The 23,698-nt window shown below is 38.5% G+C and overlaps 2 protein-coding genes across 2 annotated transcripts in view; one reads left to right on the top strand and one right to left on the bottom strand.

The window, feature by feature from the left end:
* The window catches only part of KIAA1033 (KIAA1033 ortholog), a 63,949-nt gene extending 56,898 nt beyond the window's left edge, over positions 1–7,051 (top strand). Inside the window, exons 30-33 of the mRNA XM_010853391.1 lie at positions 1,169–1,265; positions 1,874–2,070; positions 2,401–2,500; positions 4,429–7,051. Coding sequence (XP_010851693.1) covers positions 1,169–1,265; positions 1,874–2,070; positions 2,401–2,500; positions 4,429–4,496 — 462 coding nt within the window. The 3' untranslated portion in view covers positions 4,497–7,051. The remainder of the gene's footprint in view (positions 1–1,168; positions 1,266–1,873; positions 2,071–2,400; positions 2,501–4,428) is intronic.
* A 3,168-nt stretch (positions 7,052–10,219) lies between these two features.
* The window catches only part of APPL2 (adaptor protein, phosphotyrosine interaction, PH domain and leucine zipper containing 2), a 51,379-nt gene continuing 37,900 nt past the window's right edge, over positions 10,220–23,698 (bottom strand). The window contains exons 15-21 of the mRNA XM_010853390.1: positions 19,832–19,990; positions 19,624–19,676; positions 17,876–18,050; positions 13,961–13,997; positions 13,430–13,570; positions 12,582–12,629; positions 10,220–11,341 (exon numbers count right to left, since the gene is read on the bottom strand). Of these exons, the coding sequence (XP_010851692.1) occupies positions 11,207–11,341; positions 12,582–12,629; positions 13,430–13,570; positions 13,961–13,997; positions 17,876–18,050; positions 19,624–19,676; positions 19,832–19,990 (748 nt within the window). The 3' untranslated portion in view covers positions 10,220–11,206. The remainder of the gene's footprint in view (positions 11,342–12,581; positions 12,630–13,429; positions 13,571–13,960; positions 13,998–17,875; positions 18,051–19,623; positions 19,677–19,831; positions 19,991–23,698) is intronic.

Raw genomic sequence — 23,698 nt, 5'->3', positions numbered from 1 at the left:
CAACAAAACCAAAAAAAAAAAAAAAAATGAATGTGCTGGGGAGGGGAGGAAGGTCCAAGTAGCTCTGTCAAAAATCCTTCCTTCATTGTCTCAACATCTCCAAGTACCAGACGGGCTTAGACTTAGGCCTCTTTTTTGCACAGGCTGTGGCCTCTCTTGTCGTGCTTTGCTCATTTGCGTTGATACTACAGCCCTGATGCCTTTGTGGATTCACGGGGTCGAGAGGGGTTCCCTTAATGCCTTCCAGGTTTCCCCACCATACTTCAGAAACATTTTATGAATGGAATGCACACATGTATTAGATAAATGGTCTTTCATCTGGGAAGGAAGAGAGGCCAACATTCGCTGAGCTCCAACTGTGCCAAGCACAGCGCACGCTTTGCTTCTGGTTTGCTTCAACCTTCCCTGCAAGGGGCGTCCAATACTATGGATTTTAGAGGTGAAGAAATCAAGACCCTGCAAGGTAAATAATGTGCCCCAGCCCACCCAGTTGTCACTGGCCAAGTTAAGTCTAAACTGAGCTCTGAATAACTCCAAATTCAGGCTATTTATCTGTTCCCTAAGCTGTCTTTCAAGTCTCAAGAATGGAGTCTTCTGGAACGACTCCAATTAATAGTCTGGCTGCTAGGACTGTGGGTCTTTGAGGTTTCTCTGGCCTCCTAATAAAGTGATTTCTGATGAAAAAATAAACAAATAAAAAAAAAAAAAAAGAAAGACTATTATAGCATGAATTGGGTGGGCAGAAGTAAGCATTGCTGTGTTTCAGAGTACTTAAGCTTTTAAGTAAAGCAGACCTACTTTTCTGACTCAGCTTTGCTTTAGATTATGGCTTTCAGGAAGTTACTAAACTTCTCAAGCCTTAGTCCCTTCATCTGTAAAATGTGCATGATATTTTAGAATGAATCTTATAACAAGGCACTGTGCTTGGGTTAAGTGGTGATTGAGGGAGTGCTGACATTTAAAGGATTTGGAAAAGAGCCATTATGAGATACTTACACATATTGTGATCTCACCAAGAAGCTTTTTATATGAGGCAAGTGTTTCAAATCAAAAAGGCAGGAACTTAGAAGAGATTCTATTTATAATTTTTGAAATGTCTGTTTTAGGAACTAAATTCTGACTCTTTTTAGCACAGTCGTTTCTCTCATATGTTGTTATATCTTTTTAGACCCTCAACTTTGTAGAGCATTCCATTAGTTGCAAGGAGAAGTTGAATAAAAAAAATAAAATTGGAGCTGCCTTTACTGATGATGGCTTTGCCATGGGTAAGCTTAGTGAAATTCTTTTCCCATGAATTTTGTGTTTACCTTACAATGAATTTTTTGAAATGTTTGCTTGAGAATAGGTCTGTGTGCTCTGCGTAGATTTGTTTTTCACAAGCTGTGTTTATTTACTGTTTACTTTTTAGCTGGGTCATCTGATTGGTAATACTTGTTTCCCATCATTTGTGCTGTTCCTGCTCCTTTGGTGTTGCTGATCACTTGGATTAATTATTTAGGCTTTGTTTTTGTTGTAGTTTTACAGTCTGACCATCTTTTATTTAGTTTCTCTGGTTTCCTTGTAGTTTCCTCACTTGTCTGTTTAGCAGTAGAACCACTCTTATAGCCCTATGTTATCTCCAGGTGATCTGCAGATCTTCATAGCCATATTATTTCTTTTTATCTTCTTGATTGGCTTTTTTAAAAAAATTTCTTTATAGGATCACATCTTTTTAAGGAGGAATTAAGCCATGTTGCTAAACTTCTCATTTGTGCTGTAAAGTGTAATTGGAAAGAGGATTAATTTTAAAATGGTTAATTTTAAGAATTATTGGTAGAGTAGAATACAGTCTGTGTACACATTGTAATTTGATTTTGGTTTTGCTGATGACTAGGTGTGGCTTACATTCTGAAGCTTTTGGATCAGTACCAGGAATTTGACTCACTTCATTGGTTCCAGTCTGTTAGAGAGAAATACCTGAAGGAGATGAGAGCAGTTGCTAAGCAACAGAATGTACAGTCGACTAGTCAGGATGAAAAACTACTACAAACCATGAATCTCACTCAGAAACGACTGGATGTTTATCTACAGGTAGAGGAGAATAATAGTCAAATCTGGTTTGACTTTTTAATACCCATTACTTCTTGATCACTGAAGAAATGTCAATCGTATTGAAACTCCCATTTTAATAGGTGAGATGAACAGTGGTCATAAAGAGTATATTTTTAAATGAATGGTACTTGGAAGCCATTTGACCCGTATCTTTAAAAATGGATGGATTGCTTCGTTCAGTTTCTGTATTTATGATTTGCACTCACTAGAGCATTTTAGAAAAATGAAGAGATATTAAATATGGTAATTTTGATATTTTGCTAAAATACATATTTTCAACTTTTATTTCTGATATTTTTATTTACTTAGGAATTTGAATTGCTGTATTTCTCACTGAGCAGTGCAAGAATTTTCTTCAGAGCTGACAAGACTGCGGCTGAAGAAAACCAAGAAAAGAAAGAGAAAGAAGGTTAGTGAGTGGCTTTTATTTGGAAAGACTAGTAAATCTTTCATCAATAATAGATTTGAATACCCCATTTTATTTAGTCAGACTTTTCTTTTTGAAAAAATATATAAACCTAGAAATGTCCTTTTTTTTTTAAGGAAAGCCTAAGTGGATCATTTATGAAACTGAAAAGAAATTTAACATGCATTTCATTCTGGAATAACACTTTATTCAGTTCATCTTAATTTAAAATTGTACAAAGTTTGGGTTTTTTCTTTCTCCCTTCAACTGTTAGCAGATGAGAAAGAACAGATTAGAGGAGACTAAATGCTGCTGAGTGCAGAACTGCTGATGACTAGATGTTGACTGAATGCCTGGGCCAGGTGTCTCAGGAGGCATAACAGTCAAGACTGTTTCAGTATCAGAGTGAATAGCCTCCTGTGCTCCTCTATAGCCAGACCTTGGAGAATCAGAGCAGTACAGCCATAACTGATGGTCACTGGGGAGAGGATTCTGTCAGATACAATCTATGTGGATGTAAATTCTTCAGTATTTCATATTTAAGGGACCCTCATGATCATTTCTCAGATTTGAAATTTAGCACCAGTTGTTTTCTCTGAAAAATGGTTATTTCCTTTTTCTGTTATGGAAGTTATGCCACTTAGGCTTCCTCTTTGGACGCTCAGAACTACGTACAGCAGCTTCACGGGCTTCGTGTTTGCCCTGCTTGCTTTCTTCTTATATCACACAGCGATCAAGAATAAAAGAACTTCATGAACTACGATATTTTTATTAATCTTATCAGTTAAATTTTTTAATTATTTCACACTGAAGAGATCATTCATTTCTGTAGACCACTTACATCCATTACCCTATTCCCTATTGATAATGTTACATCAGTATTACTAGCATATGCAAGCATTTTTGGAATCTATACTAAGTAAGTATTGATAATTGTGTGCTTGAAAAATGATTTCAGGCTGTTGCTGGGAAGATACTCAGTATTTATTAAATGAAAAAATACGTATTTACTACTTTTGGGTTCATTTAAAAATAGTATTTAGCAGAGTCATCTGGAAGGATCTGAGTCAGTATAATCTAAACTGTGAAGAGTTTAGATTAGTAACTGAACTGTGAGTTCAGTTTAGATTAGAATCTAAGAGTTTAGATTCAGTAATTCAGTTACTGCGTAGGCTGTGTCAGGCCTGTCGTGATGCCAGAACCTTGTCTGCAGGTGGACTGGATGTTTACTTTGAAGGCCTAGAGCATTAAGACAAAATGAACATTGCAGTCTCAGGAGAGCTCCTTGCTTTGGACTGCTGTTCTTTAGGAACTCTCTGGGGTTTGGGGTTAATATATGTCACCCAGATAGCTGCCTGATGCCTGGGTGGTGGCTCTGCTATAGGGCTGTTAGCTAAAGGTTGCTGAGAGTTGTCAGAGTTGCTAAATGTATTAGCTAAATAGTTTTGCTCTGTTAATGAAGTATATGCATATGACATTTTGCACAAAAAGCCAGAAATTCACTTTATTATGTTCATAATAAAAAAATCACATTTAAAAATAAATTATAAACATAATTGGGAAGGGATTCATTCTGGACAATTTTATATGTGAATTTGCAGTCATGTTTTTACCAGTAACAGCACTACAATTTCCTCACCCACATGGGGGAACGTGCAGTGTGAAAACAACCCCACTCCAGACATAGTTCTGATGTCTCAACAGTTCCACACCCCGATTACAAACTAGTCAGAACATCACATTTGCAGTATTTAGCCTGGAGTTCTAAAACATGAAGGCAGATAAACTGCATATAATTTGTGATATTAGAGAAGTATTTGGTAGATGCAACATTCTGTTCATTTGAAATTTAGCAATATTGTCCTTCTCAATTTTAGTTTGTTTTTTTAAATGAACATAAATATGTCCATTATTTTTACTCATGCTTTCAGAAGAGACTAAAACAAGCAATGGAGACCTGTCCGACAGCACGGTGTCTGCAGATCCTGTTGTCAAATGATACTGATGGTTTGCGTTTCCCCTGTGAGATCATCAGAATTGTACGTGGAATGGATGTTATAAGCTAATAACAGAGTGTTTCCTGGGCCACATCTCTGGGAAACATTTAGATGCTGCATCTCTCTAAGGCAGTGCTCTAAAGTGAAGTCCATTCTCCGTCTAAAAGCTGTACTTTTCGAAGGTTGAGAATGAGATTTAAAGATGAGATTTTTTTCTTGGACTTTAGGCTTGGTGTGCCTGCTTGGGAACCGGTATTTGAAATGAAGTGTTAAAAGGTTAACCCACATTCCTAAACTGCCACCTCAGATCTCTTATAATCTACATGAATGTTTATAATTTGTATTTGCGTAGGTCTTTGATCCATATTTGTCTCAGTCATTGGAAATTCAGTGCATATACTATGTACAGCCAGTAAATATGTTTAAACAAAAGGAGTTGAGGCTGAAATTCATGAAGCATACATATCAATATTCTTATAAAAGGGATATATGAAGATGGTCTTGACACTAGAGGTGAGGCCCTGGTGTATCCTTTATGTACAGTGTGAACTGGCTCGTTGTTAATGTCACGTGACTCACAAGAGCTGCTGCTGTCTGGTGAGGTATTTTATAACTCGTTTACATTGCTTTGAGAACTGATTTAACCTCCAACAACTGCTTTAAATTTAAGATTTACTTAATACTCAAGATGGAGGAAAATACAGATAAAGCCATAGAGTCCTGCTTGACGCTTTACTTTTGGCTGAAGGCATATATGATACCAGAGAAAACTGAATGAATTCTTATTTCTACATCCAAACTCAGGTTTCTTCTACATTGGGTTCAGTTGAAGTCTTGGTGATGGTTTGGGCAGATTTTTTTTCTTTAAACCAAGTATAATCTAAGAAATCAGATTTAGCACTGTGCAGGCTTTAAAAAAATTACCACTGTGAGAATGAAGTTCTAAATAACTAAATCATTTTACCGATTTAAAAAGTACAGAAAGATTTAGAGTAAATTTAGTTCTGGACAAGCTATTATTAGCTTTATTTTTGTAAAGATTATATCAGTTAATAGTAAAATGGTTAATCATGGCCTATAATATTTTAATATAATACAATGATACCTTTACAGTGAAAACAAAGTTTGAAACTTTACATGTAATACTAATGTTATTTTAGGAAATACTTGATTTTTCCGTTGCACTTGCCTATAAAGCATTTCTTTGGGTAAATTTTGTGAGTAATTCTAACGTTGTTTGATTTCCAGCTTTTGGAATGGGTGTACAATGCCCTGTCTGTTCTCATTGGTCACAGTCAGGGTAACTTTCCCAGCTCAAGATAAACACTTTCACTGTTAAAATTCAGAAGAAACAGAATAGGTAGGAAATGTTTTTTATTGTGTCAACATGACTTATAGAATTATGTACAATGGATGGATTAAAGGCATTTAATATTTGTAATTCATACTAATTGTAGAAATGGCCCTGAAGCATGCTGCATAATTAATAATTTATATTTTGTCTTAAATGTTTATAGTAATGATCTTGCATTTGACTCTATCAAATTGGTCACCATTTCATAGCAACAGTATTACTTTTTTTTTCTTCTCTAACTTCCCTAAAATCGTTTCCTTTAATAGAAGTTCTAATTAGAAGAGAATCAAAGGTTTCTGTCATTTTCCCCACATGTCAGTTATTTTATCCATACTAGATAGAGGTCACATGCTGACTCCATGGATACCTATGATTATGAAAAATGTGAGAGATCAAGTTTTACCTTTAGTTCAAAATAATGTGTCACTGCAGACTGGATAAGGTATAATAAATTTACTTATTTGACATCTCTGAAAAAGATTACGCATATTTAAATGCTGTTGCAGTGCAGAGCAGCAGGGCTGAGTGTCTCACACCTAAGTTAATGCACAGTTTAGATGATGGTTTTCCTTGCCAGTGTATTAATGTTAACATTTTCATTTTTTTCAGACATACTGCAATTTAAAATTTGTGTGCACATTTGTTGTGAATTCACAGAAAACTTAATGTTCAAATTCTCAGGAATTAAAGACTAACCATAACATTGTCAATTCTAATTAGATTTTATAAAAGATGGTAAGTTTGTTATCTCCCTTAAGTGGGGGCTTTCCTCTCCCCCAGTTCTAAGAGAATACAATATGTATAATAGAACATGAATAAATGCAATTTCCAAAATTTACTTCCTTTGGATGTTTGTTCAGAATTGAATGTCTTAAACCAGTAGTTCTTACTCTTTCTGGAGTTCCCTTTAATAGTATGTGGAAATGTCTTTAAACAAATGCTTGCAAGCATATAGGCAAGACATTTCAAGTATAAAATTGGTATTGGCTCCTCTGTGTAGTCCAGGTGGACTTTTTGTTCTCTTTCCTTTTTATATTTTTAATCTTTCTGTTGCTTGCTGTTTTCAAATAAAAGAACCCAAATGAGTGTATAATTTTAAATCTTACTCCTGGGAGGGGATGATTAATCTGTGGTGCTGTAGTGCCATTTGCAGTCATGTCTTGGACTGGAACAGCGTAATAAAGGAGAGCGTTCTAAATACTATGCTGGAGAAGATGTTCTGCTTTTCTCTTCTGAGGTGGTAAATTTGTAAGGTTGTGGGAAAGGTGAGACAATACCATCACATACATTGTCCTCTTACTTTTTTATGCTGGACTGGCCAAATATAAATGGTGGACTTTAGCCAGTTTTAATAATTTTAGTTCTTTATCCAGCTTAAGTTGCAGAAGTTTTGGACTGATGGTATTCCTTTTCTTACAAGATTTAATGCCACATTTTTTTGTTTGTTTGTTTTTAGATGTTAGGACAATTAAAAGTTTAGATTGTCACAGATTTCAGTTTTAAAAAAGGAGTCCAGAATAAGTGGGTCTATTAAGTGAAGTCATAGAACTGTGCAGTGAACTCAGATGGTGATGACAAATGAGAGTTGTTTATATAGGAATTTCTTATAGGAAAGGTTGATTTGGGCAAGTATATAGATATTTTCCTCTATTGTAATAGTTTGGTTCTTCTTTATCACCTGGTTTACCTAATAGCACTGGTTCCCATGAGTGGAGAACATACTTGGGGAAAACAGGTGAAATTTCTCTCTCAGTCCGTGTAGATCTGATGTAATTCTGGAGTCACCTTGTAATGTAAGATCTTTGTGTATTGAAACATTCTCTGGTAATGCAGTCATTATCATTAATGTGGGGGGCCAAAAAGTTAACACTTCTGTACCCAGACTCTCCTGTTTATATAAAGGTGGTAGTGTTACAGTAAACATTGCAGAATGTGTACAAAAGGTAATCAGGCATTAAAGGTGCACTTTTAAGTTGATGTAATTACTGAATATCAGAATCATCAGAGATGAATGCATTGAAACATTTGGAGGTTGCTTTGTCTCTGGTTTTCTGTGTGCTAATATGCAGCAGAAGCATAGAGAACCAGGAGGGATTTGAATCCTGAGTTGCTGCTTACAAGTTTACTAACCTTTTTGTGCGTCATTTCCTGAGGCCTAAAATGGTGTAATAATATCATTCATAGATTGAGGATTTAGTTAATATGTATGAAGCCACTTTATTAGGAAACAGTAACTGCTATAAATACTAGCTATTACTATGGTTGTTCCTATTGGCAGAAATTTACTTGGCATGTAATTATTAGCTGTTGAAAAGTTTGAAGATAAACAGTCTGTATTTGACTCTGTAGCTCAGTGGAGTGGACAGCGTGAGGCAGGTCTTGCCCCTCCCTGAAGGTGGTCTGACACAGGGCCAAACAGCGAAAGGCAGTGCTGGGAGATCAGTTTGGTGAGGCCAGCTGCCTAAGAAAAGGTCTCATTTTCCTGCCTCCCACCTTTCATTTACATTGGTACTTGTGAATTTTTTAGAGGGCTTTCCTATGCATTAATGCACATTTCAGTTGAGAGAAAGGGAGTCACCCACTGTTTCTGAATTTTAAATTTTTATTTAAAAATCGGATACATGCAAAAGCATATTAGTATGTATGTACTATTTAGTGATCGAAAAGAGAATGCCTGTGTAGCCACCAGGTGGGTTATGAGCTTGGATGCTCCCATTACTCCTGCTCTGCTCCCTTTTCTGCTGCAGAGGGAACCACAGTGCACTGTGTTTTTCTTGAGGGTTACAACTGTCATTATTTTAAACAATAATATGGTGATGTTTTTGTTATTTTTTAAAGTTAATATAAATGTATTCTGTGTGCTTAGGCTTTAATTCAGTATCACTTTTGAAATTCATCCATGTTGATGTATATAGATCTAGTTCATTTAGCTTTATTTCCCTCATCCTGGATTACATGAACACCTAGATACTTGGTCTGTTGATAAGATCTGCGTTATTTCCAAATTCGGGATACTGTGAATAGCGCTGCTCTAATCGTCCTTGTACTTGTCCCTGGGAACGTGTGTGGAATTTCCCCGGGTGTGTGTCACAAGTGACCCTCCTTGGCGGTAAGGCCCGGTGGACCTGCAGGTTCACTGGAAGAGAATGCCAGGCTGTTGTCCCATCCCAGAAGCAGGTGAGGTGACTCCCATTCCCTGCCAGGAGCTGGATTTCTGCAGTCTGGTCAATATCATATCTGTGGTTTTAATTTGAATTTCCTTGATTTTTATATGATTGAACGTATTTCTGTTTGAGCTTTTTTTCCTATGAAATGTTTCCATGACTTTTTTTTTTTTCATTTTTTTTTCTTACTAATTTTAGGAATATTTTATATATTCTGGATACTAATCTTTGCTCATGTGTGTTTGCTGAATTTGTTGTTCAGTCACTAGGTCGTGTGACTTTGCGACCCCATGGACTGCAGCACAGCAGGCTCCTCTGTCCTCCACTATCTCCTGGGAAGATGCTCAGTTAATTTTGTATTTCATTTTGTATTTTGTTCTATGTTTTCTGTGCCTCGGTCTGTTTTTGTTTTGTACATAGATTTATATTATTCTCCAGGTTCCACATACAAGTGATACATGGCTCTTTGACTTCCCTGAGTATAGTGCTGTCTAGGTTCCTCCATGTTGCTACCAGTGGCAATATTTCATTCTTTTTTACGGCCGAGTAACAAGCCTGTTTGTCACATCTTTTTAAGCCAGTTGTCTGTTGTGTAAATAGTGCTGCATGTATCTTTTAAATTAGTTTTCATCTTTACTGGATACATAGCCAGGACTGATACATACCCAGGCTGGATCATATGGTAGCTCTCTTTCATCTTTTAAGGAACTTCCATACTTTCCATAGGCTACACATTATTAAAATTTTTTAATTAAAAACATCAATTTTTATTGAGTTTTATTATGTAGATATATTATTTTACACCCTGAACAGTTCTAAGCAAGCATTCAGGGGGTGTGGCTCTTGAAGCTTGTCAGAACTTGCTGAGCTATGAGCGACTATGGTTATGCTAGGATTTTATGGTGTATAATTTCATACTGTTTTGACCAGCTCACTGTGTTTCTGATGGCACCTCTTAATTTTGAGTTACAAAAGTTGTTTTATTAATCCATTTAAAAAGCAGCACCTTTTAAAAATTTGGCCTTGAGACCACGTTATTCCACTCACCTTGCATAATACATAACCCTCTGCTGCGATTTCATTATGTCCTGGGGTTTGGTTTTTGTTTTTTGTTTTTAATTAGCTGTTCAAGCTATAGAAACAGCTTTAGTTTTCTTTCATGGATGTTGTAGAAAATAATCACAAAAAGAAAAAGAAACAATGATAGTTTTTATTTGCTAGCGTTTATTGCTAGGTTAATTTATTACAAAGACAGTGGTATTTCTGTTGAACTTGGTTATAATTAAATACATTGTATCAATTAAAGATCATTACGCTTATTTCCTAACGGGCTAGGATGTCTGGAACTTATGTGTCAGGGTGAAAATAGGAACTTTTCTACCAAGCCCCATGGCCAGCTGTGCTTCAAGTGAGTTTAAAAATTCATTGGTTCCCTTCTTTAAGGAGGGTCTGGCTCAGAAGAAATAGAAATTGGTGGAGCTGTACACTGTCCATGGTGCTCCACCCCTAAAAACAGTATCTAAAGGCCCATACACTTCCAAATGCTGGTTCGTTAAGGCTCCACTGTAAAGTCAGACACCTTTTGCGGTACTTACTGCCCGTCTTTTATCGTGTGATGTTTGAACAGTTACCAAAACTAGCCTGCATTTCTGCTAGTGCTCGCGGCCCGGACTTCAAAGCACAGGGCTCATCACCTGACCGCACAAATGAATTCTGTTAGGTCAAATGATGAGACAGACTTGATTATAAACAGACCAGTTTCCGAATGACAGGCACTTACAGTTTCATTAAAATACAAAAATAGATTATATTAATAGGAAATATTTAGTGTCTATCAAATTATAAATCTAGACGTTTACCATTTTTTTTAAAGGATACTGAAAAAGAGATGACATTGAAATAAAGTGAACAATGCATTTTTTTCATAGCTTTCATTCTGAGCACTGAACAATGCAATCTAAGAGAAGGACTTACCACAAAGCACCTAAAATAACATTTGTAGATGGGTATGTTGTCAACCATTTCTTACTGTTTCCCTCCCAAGTCTCAGTATCAAGGCATCAAGAGTACATTCCACAAGCGATTGTCAGCATTCTGAAACCAGGTGGTGTGCCTGTATGTATCAGAGAGGTTGAAAACCCTTAAGGAGGTAGCTCTCCTTCCTGGGTGCTCTTCACCCAGAGGCGCAAGGAAGTTATGCTTCAGATTCTGCGCCTCTATTTTCACTTGGACTTCCATCATTGTCATCTGGTTGATCGTTTAATAGTACATATTTTCCATCATTGGTTAGTGGTACGGACAGCATTAATTGAGCCAGTGCTTCTGGATCCTGAAGTTACGGGAGTTTAAGAAGGAGAAAAGAAAACACTTAAAATGCACTTAAAACCCCTTTGGTTTGGTTGTCATTATATTCTGTAATCTAGCCTCATTTCTTCTGACTCTTGTCTTAGGTATACCTTCTTACATCTCTTAAAAAAAAAAAAAAAAAAAAAACCTCAGTTGTATTCTCCCAAAAACTAGGCTAAGGTTGTACCTGTCAGCCAAAATACCATTTACATAGCAAACTCAGAATCATCTTTGTGGAAAGAGTCCAGAGAGGAATTTCTTTCACAGCCCGGACCGCTGTCTTTAAACCCCTTTTTTTCCTTTTACTCTATACCAAGAATTGCCAGCTATGGCCGTTTGGCTCACCACTTGTTTTTATAGTTTTATTGGAATATAGCCATGCCAATTCATTTACATACTATGGCTGCTTTTATGTTAAAACAGCAGAGTTGAGTAGTTTGGCAGCAGAGATGGTGAGCCTGGAAAGGTTTATCTTCCGGCCCTTTATAGAAAGTTTGGCAACTCTGATCCATACCATAAGATACAAACTTGCCGCGAGTCTTATTTTTTCATTATGTTGGTCCTAGTCCTTGACCTGCCTGCCCCTCCCTGATGGATTAGAACTGCACAAGTGTGATACCCACTAGCTACACGTTACTATTTACATTAGTTAAAACTAAAAATTTCAAATCCAGTTCCTTAGTCACACTAGCCACATTCAATCTGCATATTAAACAGCCCATCTCCGTTACTGCAGAAAGTTCTGGGCAGTGCTGAACTAGAAGCCCCTGGGGGCAGGAACTGTGTCTCTGGCTCACTGCTATAACCGCAAGGATTTTTCTTACACAGAATTTGCTCTCAAAAATTAGTTGGGTACTACTGATAGGTCTGAGAGTCTTCACTTCCAGACAGTTTCCAGATAACATCTCAGTCAGTGTTGCTGGGCCTGTGACCACACTGGGGAGTGAGGCCTTAGAGCACACAGCAGATACTGGTTAGTGAGTGTCCTTTAATCTGAAACAGGAAACCTAGCCAACCACCAAGGCTGTAGCCGTGGTATTTGTTAGCAACGCCACGTGTTTCCAGTGACAGGAACTAGGTGATCAGAAATGCCTGGCACACAGAAGGCTTAAAAGGAAGTCCCAGATGTGGCCACCCTGCCTAGTGAGCATCGCTTTTCTTTTTGAGAGGTAAGTATACAGATACCTTTTGAGTTGTTCAGCCAGCACTAAAATGAACCTTACCTTCTGAACCTCAATGATTTCTTTTCCCAAATTAATAGCATAACATATCTGCAAAAAAAAGAAAAGCAGTGTTTGGCAAAGGCAGAAAAGGATAAGAACTTTAGAAGAAAATGTGACTCTGAAAGTATAGTGAGGTCACAGTCTGATCACATCACCACGGAGGCAGAGGATCTGGCTGTAGGAAGTTCGTCAGATGGGGCTTCGGAACACTAGCATCCACCTGTACTGGTCTCCTGTTGCCACTTTATGTTAAGTGCAAACTGACCTTATTAAACAGTCTAAAATTCTTACCAGATACTTTTTTCCTCTCAACCATATTTAGCCACTGCATGTTCATACACACAGTGCTTAACAGATACTTCCTGAAAGAAGGTTGAATCATTTTGATTAATTCCAAGTAGCAAAGGCAGCCACAGAGTTTCATACTAAAGAACGGTTTAGATGTACTTTTCTTTACATCTGCTTCCTTGGTTTCCTCCCTGAGAAAAGATTTTCTCCATTGTAACTTTTAAAAATAGAAATTTAAGGTGATCTGCTTTTTAACATTTCCTAATCTCTCCTAAGCAATTATATTTCACCATTAAAGTTCTTCACTCTTTTTGCTTGATAGGTACTTTCCATATGGAAGTTTTACTCCAGTTTTCAGTGGGGCCTTCGTAGAAGGTATTCTTAAACTCCTCAGTGGGGACCTGAAGAGTAGTTAACTAAATGTTGAAGAGGTTTGTGCAAAATAACCCTTTAAATATCTCTGGACTGAAATATTTGGCATCTTCAGTCTAATGCTCTCCCAACTGAGCTGCTATTTCGGCCACCTTTGTGGCATCTTAAGATGAAGAAAATAACAAGACCTTTTCGCCTTCTGAGTTGCTTTCAAAAACATATGTGCTCAGAGACTCTCCGCCTGTGGATTCAGGCAAGCGGACCACAAAGCCAACCAGTCTCTTGTTTTCTTGATGAGCAGCAAACTGGGTGACACTGGTGAGTTCAAACTAGAAAAAAACAGGAATAGACTATTACTATGCAACAAATGAATTAGGGTTCCTGGCGGCTCAGAGGTTTAAGCATCTGCCCGCAATGCGGAAGACCTGGGTTCGATCCCTGGGTCGAGAACATCCCCTGGAGAAGGAAATGGCAACCCACTCCAGTATTCTTGCCTGGAGAATCCCATGGACGGAGGAGCCTGGTGGGCTACAGTCCATGGGGTCGCAAAGAGTCAGACACGACTAAGTGACTTCACTTTCACTTTCCATAAAAACAGTGCACACTACTGGTGATGTTTAATTGGCAAGTAAGTTTTTTAAGTGCACAGTGTGTTTCCGGTGACCACAAAGGTGAGTTAGAGAGTAATCACTACAGTCAGCATGCAGCAGGGTACTTACATTGGCCCTTGTTACTTGAGTCTGGGGATCTATCAACCTGAAATTTTAAGAGATTCATTATATCACAAATGTTGGATAAAATTATATTCTTAGATGAGTTTGTAGAACTTCAGAAGGAAACCACACAAAACTTTAAATATGAAAACATATTTTCATATGTTTTTGTCTGGTTGAGGGCAAGGTGAGAGCACCATGGGACCATCCAAAAGGAGTGAGTGCCCTGGTTTCTGCCTTGACCGAACCTGTGCAGTTAAACCTCAGGGCATCTTTAATGGAAGATGATGGCAAATAGTGGATTTCACAGTATTTTAGTGCTTATCCAAAGAGGCAGCATTATAATTCTCCAGAAAAATTAACATGGATGGATAATACTCTGCAGCCGCCGTCTCAGAAATTCCTATCAGCCTGTTTCTCTTAAAGTACCAGAACCATATACTTCTCAGTTTTAACAAGTTTTCTCAAAAACATGGGGTAGAGGTGAGAACAGTTAAGGGATTTAACAGAACTGTTCCCTAACAGAACTATTCCCAGATTTAACCAAACTGTCAGTTTGGGTGTAGGAGGAGTAACTTTAGGAAGGTATTCTAGATACTCTCTTAAAAGGATTTTAAGCATCATCCATGTCTGAGAAAACTACCTTAGAGAATTTACTGTTATTTTATAGATACATACACAATACTATGTTTTAGAAAGTAGAAATTTGTAAGTTATTACTGATGTGCTGTTTCATAAGTGAAAGTGAAATATCTATTTGCTTTGTTAAAAGATGGTTATAATTCTATTTATATGGAATGTCCAGAATAGGAAAATCTGTTAAAACAGATTAGTGGCTAGGACTGAGCAGGTTGCAGGGGAAAGGGAGTGACTGCTAATGGGTGTGAGTTTTTTGCGGGGGGATGATGAAAATGTTCTAAAACTGGGTGACAGTTGTACAAGTATGTACATACTAAAAAACACTGCAAATAGGTAAATTATACAGTATGTAAAATTATATTTCAACAAAGCTGTCTCCTACCCCATGGAAACAATTTGAAAAATATATTTGTTAAAGCACAATGTTTATCATCAGAGGGCTCAAGACTAAATTCCTGAATACTAACTTTTATCTTATGCAAGTTACCCTGACTTCTCTCATCTGCTTCGTAAAACTGGGATAAGAACCTCCGTAAACTTCAAAGAGGTGGTTAACAAAATGTGCATGGAATTTTAAGCTACAAAGCTAAATAATAATTTATGTCTTCATTAGTCAGTATGAATTTAATGATTTTTAAAATATACATCATAAGCAATTTCCCTTAAGTTGGGATAACCAAAGTATTTTGTAAAAGTTTTCTATAAATGGAAACTTAAAACTTATAGTTTACTGTGTATAACAGGTAACCTGTATTTGCTTTTAAAGATCTGATTTTCTGTGTGACTTCTAAAAACATACGAATTCTCATATAAGGATGTGTGTGTATGTAGTGGTAAAATACACCTAACATCAAATTCACCATTCTTGATATTTAACACATCACAGGATTGAACAAGCATCACCATTATCGAGTTCTACAACAGCTTCATCACCTCAGAGGGAAATTCTGCATCCGTTAGAGCAGTCACTTCCCGTTCTCCTTTCTTCTCAGTTTTTGGCAGTTCTCACTAATCTTTGTAGATTTGCCTATTCTGGGTATTTCATATAAATGATCATACAATATTGTGGCTTTTTTGTGTCTTTCAATTAGTATAATCTTTACAAGGTTCATCTGTTGTAGTAACTTTATTTTTTAAAATTTATTTTTAATTGGAGGATAATTGCTTACACTATTGTATTAATTTCTGCCATACATCAGCATGAATCAGCCATAGGTATACATACGTCCCCTCCCTCTTGAACCCCCATTTCTTTTTAAGGCTGAGTAGTATCCCACTGTACATATATACCACATTTTGTTTATATATTCATCTTTTGATGGACATTGAATTATTTCTCTACCTTTTGGCTATTGTGTATAGTACTCTCATATGAACACTTGTTTTAAATTCTTTTGGCTATCAACCCAGGAATGGAATTCTATGTTTAAGTTCCAAAGGAACTGCCAAATTACTTCCCACAGTGGCTGACCCATCTTACATGCCCACCAGCAGTGGGTTCCAGTTGCTTCACATACTTGCTTACACCTGCTATTTTCTATTTTTTTAAAATCTATAGTCCTAGTGGGTTATGAAGTGGTTCTGGATATGATTTACATGTTAGTTACTAATGACATGAGCATATTTTCATGTGCTTTTGGCCAATTATCTATCTTTGGAGGAATAGATAGTCCTTTGTCCGTTTTTAAACTGAGTTTTTCCTTTGTTCATTTGTGAGAGTTCTGTGTATTAGATAAAGGATTTGAAAATGTTTTCTCCCATTCTGTGTTGTCTTTGCACTTTTTTTGGGATCGTGTTCTTTGATGCACTATGTTTTTTCCCAGTGCTTTTACATAAATTTCATCTTTTTGGTGGTGATTATAAGAACAATGAGCCAATGCCTATGAAAGGTCCAGGGCATACTTGGAGAAAAGCTTTAAATAAATGTAAGTTTTTATTCATAAGAACCTCATTCTCGAAGCAGGGCACTCAAACCCAGTGCTCTGGGACAACCCAGAGGGGTGGTGGGGGAAGATGGGGAGGAGGGTTCAGGATGGGGGACACATGTACACCCGTGGCTGTATGGCAAAAACCACCCCAATATTGTAAAGTAATTAGCCTCCAATTAAAATGAATGCGTTGTAAAAAAAAAAAAAAACCCTCATTCTTAGTAGGTTTGTAACACATGAAAAGGACTGATTTTAATAAATGGAAGAAACTATATTCTGATTTTTGCCGAAGTACTGGTTAACTTTTTTTGAAACTTAACATTTATTTATTGAGCCCTTTCTATGTGCCAGTGATGGCTGTAAATGTTTTACATGAATTAACTCATTCCTCATGACAACACTATGTGGAGTGGATAAGGTTGTTTTCATTTTATAACTGAAGAACCCGAGGCACAAAGGTTAAGTAACTTGCTCAAGTTCAAACAACTAATAAATGCCAGAGTCAGGAATAAGGGTCTAAAGCAGTGCTGCTGTCCTATAGAAATTTAATGTAAGCTTCTTATGTGTAATTCAAAAATTTCTAGCAGCTGCATCAAGAAAAAAGTGAAAGCAAGAGAAATTAATATAATAGATGAAAAATACTACCAGCTAGACATGTTACTAATGTAACAATTACTTTGCTTTCTCCCTGAGGTGGGTATGATAGTATGAGAGCTTAAATATTGGCATGTGTTGTACACTTCTCAGTTCAGATGAGTTAGGTTTCAGACGTTCCATGTAGCTGCAGTATGGACAGTGCAGGTCTTAATAAAACCTGTGCCAACCACAGCTTGACCACTGTTTGCCATCATTCATACAGCTCTTATTACTTGAAACCCCAAATCATGTAGTTGATATGGCTTGACTTCTTTATTTTCAGCCCAAGAAATATTAACCAGATTTTCCTTGTGGTGGTCTAGTTATCTCAGGCAGGCTCATGGTCTGTTTTCACAGTTTTTAAATTTTTATTACACAGTACTCTGAGGTGAAAGAGAAAAAACAAGCCCTTTCATTTGCAAGCTCTGAGAGAGAGTAACACTCAAATGACAGCATCTTTATGCACAGTGGGGTAGGATTCACTCACCTCTAAAAATACCAGTTTCTAAAAAAACCAGCTTTTGTCTTTAAGGGCACTTCTTTTAGCCAGTGTATCTTAAGAAATTGAAATGTGTTATAAAAAGCAAAGCAGAAACATGAATAGTGTCTTCACTTAATCCAATCAAACAAGTATTCTACTGTGAACGTTCTAGACAATTAGACGTGACTTAACAGGGAATTAGAAGCTGTAAGAAAGTCCGAAAATGAAACAACATACCTCAGAGTCTGACTGGTGACCATCAGATGGGATTCAGTCATCCGGAAGATGTTATGAATAGCCCGAGCAGCCAATACTTGTCTCATTGCTTCGTAAATCACTTCCGTAGTGTTGTCTGTTTTGACTGCCATTGATCCCAAAAACCGAACTATAAACATCTGCTGCAAAAGAGAATCTGCAAGAGAGCATTTTCTGCTCAGGATCATGTTCACTTCCTGCCTGCCGACCCAGGTGCTGGTCTGAGGACAGGCCAACATCAGGTTTTTCTTGCTTTCTGAAGGGCTTTCTAAAGCCAAAACTTCTCATTACTCTGATTATGTAAACCACAAACCACCAAAGCTCTGAATCTTCTATTGTCTATTATTTTGTCTGTTTGGAACTATTCATTAGACTAGAAAAGCACCTTTTTCTTCATCTATAAAATGAAACCAGATGAATGTCCTTCTAGCACTAAAACTCTAGGTGACCACTAGTGTATCATCTTACCTTTTCTCTGAAAATGAGCTTTTCCAGATAATAGAACATTCATTCATTACTTTGGCCTGCTGATAAAATCCTCTTATAGAAGAAAATGTATTTGAAGAAAGTAAGACCTGATGTTGGATCTCACTCAATTTATGCACATCATTTATTACTGAAAGGCAGTGATGACATTCCATAAACTCTGGGAGGTCTCAAACTGTTAACTTATTTGATGCTAATGAGCTTACAGTATTTGCTTCTTGATAATGACACATAACCTGACAAACACTAACAGCAATCACAGCTGGAAAATCATGAAGAAGGTTTGAAAGATGTTTTTTTTTCCTATAAGAACAATAGTTCTCCTTTCCACCATTTGAAAGTAAGAAGCCTACATTTTCTTCACTTGTCTTCCCTATTAGTATCCTAGCCCCTAAAAAATAACTGGTGAAAAAACAAATTAGGAAAATATAACTGACATGTTATATAAACGGTTACTCCCATATGAAGATAGTTTTTACAAGTTTGATGTTTTCTGTATAGACCGGTAACAAATAACGTGGACTGTGAAAAGTCAGCTAGAGAGTCAGATCTGAGGCACAGCCTATTTAATAACATCATTTTTCATTTTTTGGCCTAAAGCTATGAGGAATGCCTCTTCACAAGTCCTACTTTTACATAAGTGGCATTTCATTCTAATGACATTCTGTGGCTTCAGTCAGGAAGCTGTGTTAAAAAGGCCTTGCCAGCCTTCTAAACTGTCCCGGCTGGGAGCTGCAGCTCTGTGGGGCAGCAGGTTAGCTCTATCGGGTATGTTCTTATGCACCTTACAAGAATGTAAATCAGACAACAATCTGAATTATAATGAATTAAATAATTTTTATCCCCCCCCCCATATTTCATGTCATCTTCAAATTTAAGAATGAGTTATTTTTGAAATAGCATATTTATGACTCATCTGGATTTTATCCTCTTGGAGTCTGTTTTGCAGTAATGTGATAGCAGATTTAGATTCAGCAACATTGCTCTGCAGGAGCTACAAAAAGGTTATGGATGTGGCTAAATGGTACAATGCTTGCAGAAAATCTTGCACCCCTCAGTTTTTACGCTAGACCTGTTCTATCGGCATTGTGTCCTAATGAGTTTTCACACACAACATCTGTGGGTCATAATTTCAATTCATAGTTCAAGTCAAAGCTTTTTGGAACATGACTTCACATCTTACTTCAAGGGCCCTGATTATTCTGTGCTGGGCAAAGAAAAAGCACACAAAACAAGCCACTTACCTTCTGCTTCTGGAAATGTCGCATCCTCAGTTTCACCAAAGGGGTTGGTACGCCTAGGGGGACAGCCAGAGTCAAAACAATCCCAAGGGCTTCAGTTCAAAGAACGCTTAACACCTGAACTCTACACCAGAAGGGGACGGTCTCTGGGGGTGGGGGGCGGGAGGGGAACGACATTCTCCCAGAAATAACCTCCCTTATTAGCCCATACCTGCCGCCTCTGTTCTGATCAAGGAATTCTGTAGCAGGAAGTACAATGTCAAACTGAATAGGTGTTCCAGGTGCAATCAGTTGTTCAGCTTCGGGTATAGTGACTGTTGCTTTCGGAACTATCTTGTCATTTTCCATCTCTGAACTTTTCACGTTCTGGCTGGGGTACAAAGTTGAAAAAAAAAATTTTTTTTAATGCCTTTTGACCTTAAGTTTTTACAATCAAATGAATACATTCCACATGATGCTAGACTGCTTCTTCTATTACCTATTAATTTCCTGTATCTTTCTCTCTTTAAGAGAGGTTTTTGAGGGCAGGAGGTGTAGCTAAATCATATTTATCACTTGGTGCACAGTAGGCACTCACAAATGTTTGCTGAATGAACACTACATTTTGGCCTAGCAGTCAACCACCTGGCTCTCCTCCTCCTGAGGGCCTCCCTCTCCCCGCCCTCTGCGCCCTCCGCTGTGCTCCTCCTGCCAACTCTGCCTCAGTTCCACTGCTCACCCACCCTCTCCTGCACTGCAAACAGCAGCTCAGATCACCCTCCAGCCACCAGGCCTTGCAAGCCAGCCTGACCCTCTCCCTCCTCTGCAGTCCTGCGTTTCTTCTCAGGAAGTCAGGAGGACAGTCTTGGACCTCCGTGTGCCTCCGGGGCTTAGCACTGGACCCACACATGCGGTTTGGGGATTGTGGCCAGAACAGTACAGCACTGTCTGAACAGTGATTGACCCTGTCTGTTCTCTTCCCAGTGTCAGCATGCTGTAATTTAACCTTTCATATGTTTATAACCTTTTCTCCCCAGCTAGAGTGTAAATGCCTGTGAGGGGTAAAGAATGTAAAAGTATTTTGATTTCTTACATTATTTGAACCAAAAGAAGACTCTCAGTATCTTTCCATTCATTTGATAGTTTGTGTATCAGTATTTCAAATTTCTCAAGTGTGTCAGTAACTTAATATGTTGTAAGGAACTATTTTATAGTATCATCTGACAAATGAGCACAATCAATGGAAAGTGGACAGAGAAACAATAGAATAGTAGATGATCAGTACAAGGAGAGACAGTTTAACCTCCACTGTTAACAGAAGAGGAATCCACGGCCTCTAGAGGAGCTGATAATGCTGACTGGACTCGGTCATCTGGTGGGTGAGCTAGATTAGGAACTGAGTCTTCCCCACAGTGTCACACTGCCTTAGTAACCGGAATGACAGAACCACACCTGCTGTTCAATGCAGTCTTTAAGAGGGGAGTGTGATACAGGTGACTCACTGGAGGAAGGTGTGAGTCTGACTTCCTTCACAATCTGTCCCTGTCTCCCTCCTTCCCAAGCTCATCTCCTCTCTGGCCTCCCTTGGCTGACCATCACCTAGTACACTGATATCCTTTCAGTTCCCAAAAGACACCAAGCTCTTCTCTGCCATTCAGCCTCCACAGCTGATGCCGGGAATGCAGTATGTCTGGCTCTCTGCAAGAGAGGCTACTTCTCATCTCTTCTCAGTTTAAATACTATCTCCCCAGACAGCCCCTAAATTGGTCTCCTCTTTATTCTTTATGACAGCATTCTTATCTTTACCATAACAGTGCTTTCCTGTATTTCAACTAATTTACCTTTTGCCTGTCTTTCCCTACAAGTCTGTAAGTTTCATGCTCTAGCTCATTGCCTTGCCACATACTGGACATTTAACAAGCGTGTGTTGAACAACAGGATGAATGAATATTAGATATAAGTAACTGCAGAATGAGTGAAGGCCACACATGAGATTTTCTTGGAAGTGAACAGCAATTTGTCTCCAAGAACACAGTTTCTCTGCTTCATTCCCTCACTCTCATCAAAACCTTTATCCTTAATGAGTTGACCCTAAGAGAGTACCCCACCCTCCACTGCTCAGAGACCACCTGGCAGCTGTGTGTCACCCTTCCAATCTCTGGGCAGATTTCAGCCAGTTGGCTACAGTCATTTTTTTCTAGGGATTCTTCTATGGGGTCCTTTCTAAGAATGTGGTTTACATATTCTAGAACAGAAGAGAAAAATCAGTTACTAAATCTGAGCTGCAAACTGTTTTTTCAGAAAGCCAATCACACCTAATTACTAACACTAACTGAATTCTGGCACTCCAGAAAGAGCGTTTTAAGAGTGGGAAGAGGTGGTCTCAGAGGTGGTCTAATTCATTTCATGTCAGAGTTGGGACAAAGACCTGCAGTGTTGATGACTCAGGGACATCTATCTGTGTTCAGAGCAGAGCTGTTGGTAAGACCACATCTAACTCCAGCCTAGTGCATGTTCTCCACTCTGTCCCCCTCAGACTCGCATGGCTTTACAAAGAGAGGACAGACACTGACCCAATCCAAGGCTCAGAGAGGAGCCCCACTGGCTGGATCTGTATTTCCGTTTCCATTCATAAAGTGCTTTCCTTAAAGCTGCACTTGATAAGCATGCTGCTGCTGCTGCTAAGTCACTTCAGTCGTGTCCAACTCTGTGCAACCCCATAGATGGCAGCCCACCAGGCTCCCCCGTCCCTGGGATTCTCCAGGCAAGAACACTGGAGTGGGCTACCATTTCCTTCTCCAATGCAGGAAAGTGAAAAGTGAAAGTGAAGTTGCTAAGTTGTGTCCGACCTTCAGAGACCCCATGGACTGCAGCCTTCCAGGCTCCTCCATCCATGGGATTTTCCAGGCAAGAGTACTGGAGTGGGGTGCCATCTGATAAGCACGCTACTTGTGTGTAAACTGGTATCCTTAAATTAGGGCACTGGAGTGTTCTCAAGACTTGTTGCTTCTTCCTCATTTTTGTTTCCTTGGCTCAAGTTCTCCTCACAGGACATCCCATGGGGCCTTCTGCCCTTCTCTTCTCCCACCCCACCCACTCTCTCCTCGGGTCACCAAGCAGTCTTCCCACGCCGTTCCGACTGCCTCCCCACTTCTCAAAGCCTGCAGTCCTCCGCTGCCATTCTTTCACAGTTGGACTCAACCTGTCTTGTTTTATCTTGTGTTCTTCCTCCTCATGTCCCCGTGTTGGCTGTGTGAACACTGGCTCCACATTGCACAGCACTGAGACCCTGGGAAGTTACTTAATCACTCTGAGCTTTCTGACAACTTTCTTCTGGAATCACTGGACAGTATCTGTAAAACACATAACGGGGTTCTTCCTACCATGCTATTGGGGTGCCTGATACACTCATGATTTAACTCACCCTTTGATACCATGCTTTAATCAGCTTAACAGATAAATCAGCCTTCTATTATTTAACCAATGGAAAATCCCACTTAGATAAAGGGTGGCATTCCTAGAATAAACCCTAACGCAGCATTCAAAGTAAGAGGATAGCTGTCCATGTGAAAATGCTCACTATAAATGACAACAGCAAGTAAAGGAAGGGAAGACGACCAATGTATTGAAACAGACAATAATAATTGATGGAAGAGTGTGGCGTTAAAGCAACAATTATGAAAAATAAAAATATGAAAAATACATATGTGAAACAAATGCACATATGAAAATACCACTGTATGTGCTGATAAGGCCTGCAGCTGTAACATGGACACACAAAAGGTGATTTTTTAAAATTATTTTTAAAATTTTTGTTTTGGTTCCGTAACTGTTGATACTGATACAAATGTGGGGAGAACTCCTGACTAGCAGACGCTCAATGCACATCCTATTTGCTCAGGCTGAAGCTGCATGGACCCCAGGAATGATGCTGATGTTGAAAGCTGACAGCTTTGAATCCTGGCTTGGCCCCCCGTCTGTGGTGTGACCCTGAGCAAAGTGTTTACCCTTTCCTGGTCAGAGTTACTGTTTCTGTAGTATAGGGCTGAACTGGCAGATCTGGAAGGATGAAATTTCTAGTACATGTGAAATTCCTAAT

This window comes from Bison bison, unplaced genomic scaffold (assembly GCF_000754665.1).
Source record: "Bison bison bison isolate TAMUID 2011002044 unplaced genomic scaffold, Bison_UMD1.0 scf7180017864327, whole genome shotgun sequence".
NCBI classification, from domain to species: Eukaryota; Metazoa; Chordata; class Mammalia; order Artiodactyla; family Bovidae; genus Bison; species Bison bison.
This window is presented reverse-complemented; position numbering and strand designations above follow the sequence as displayed.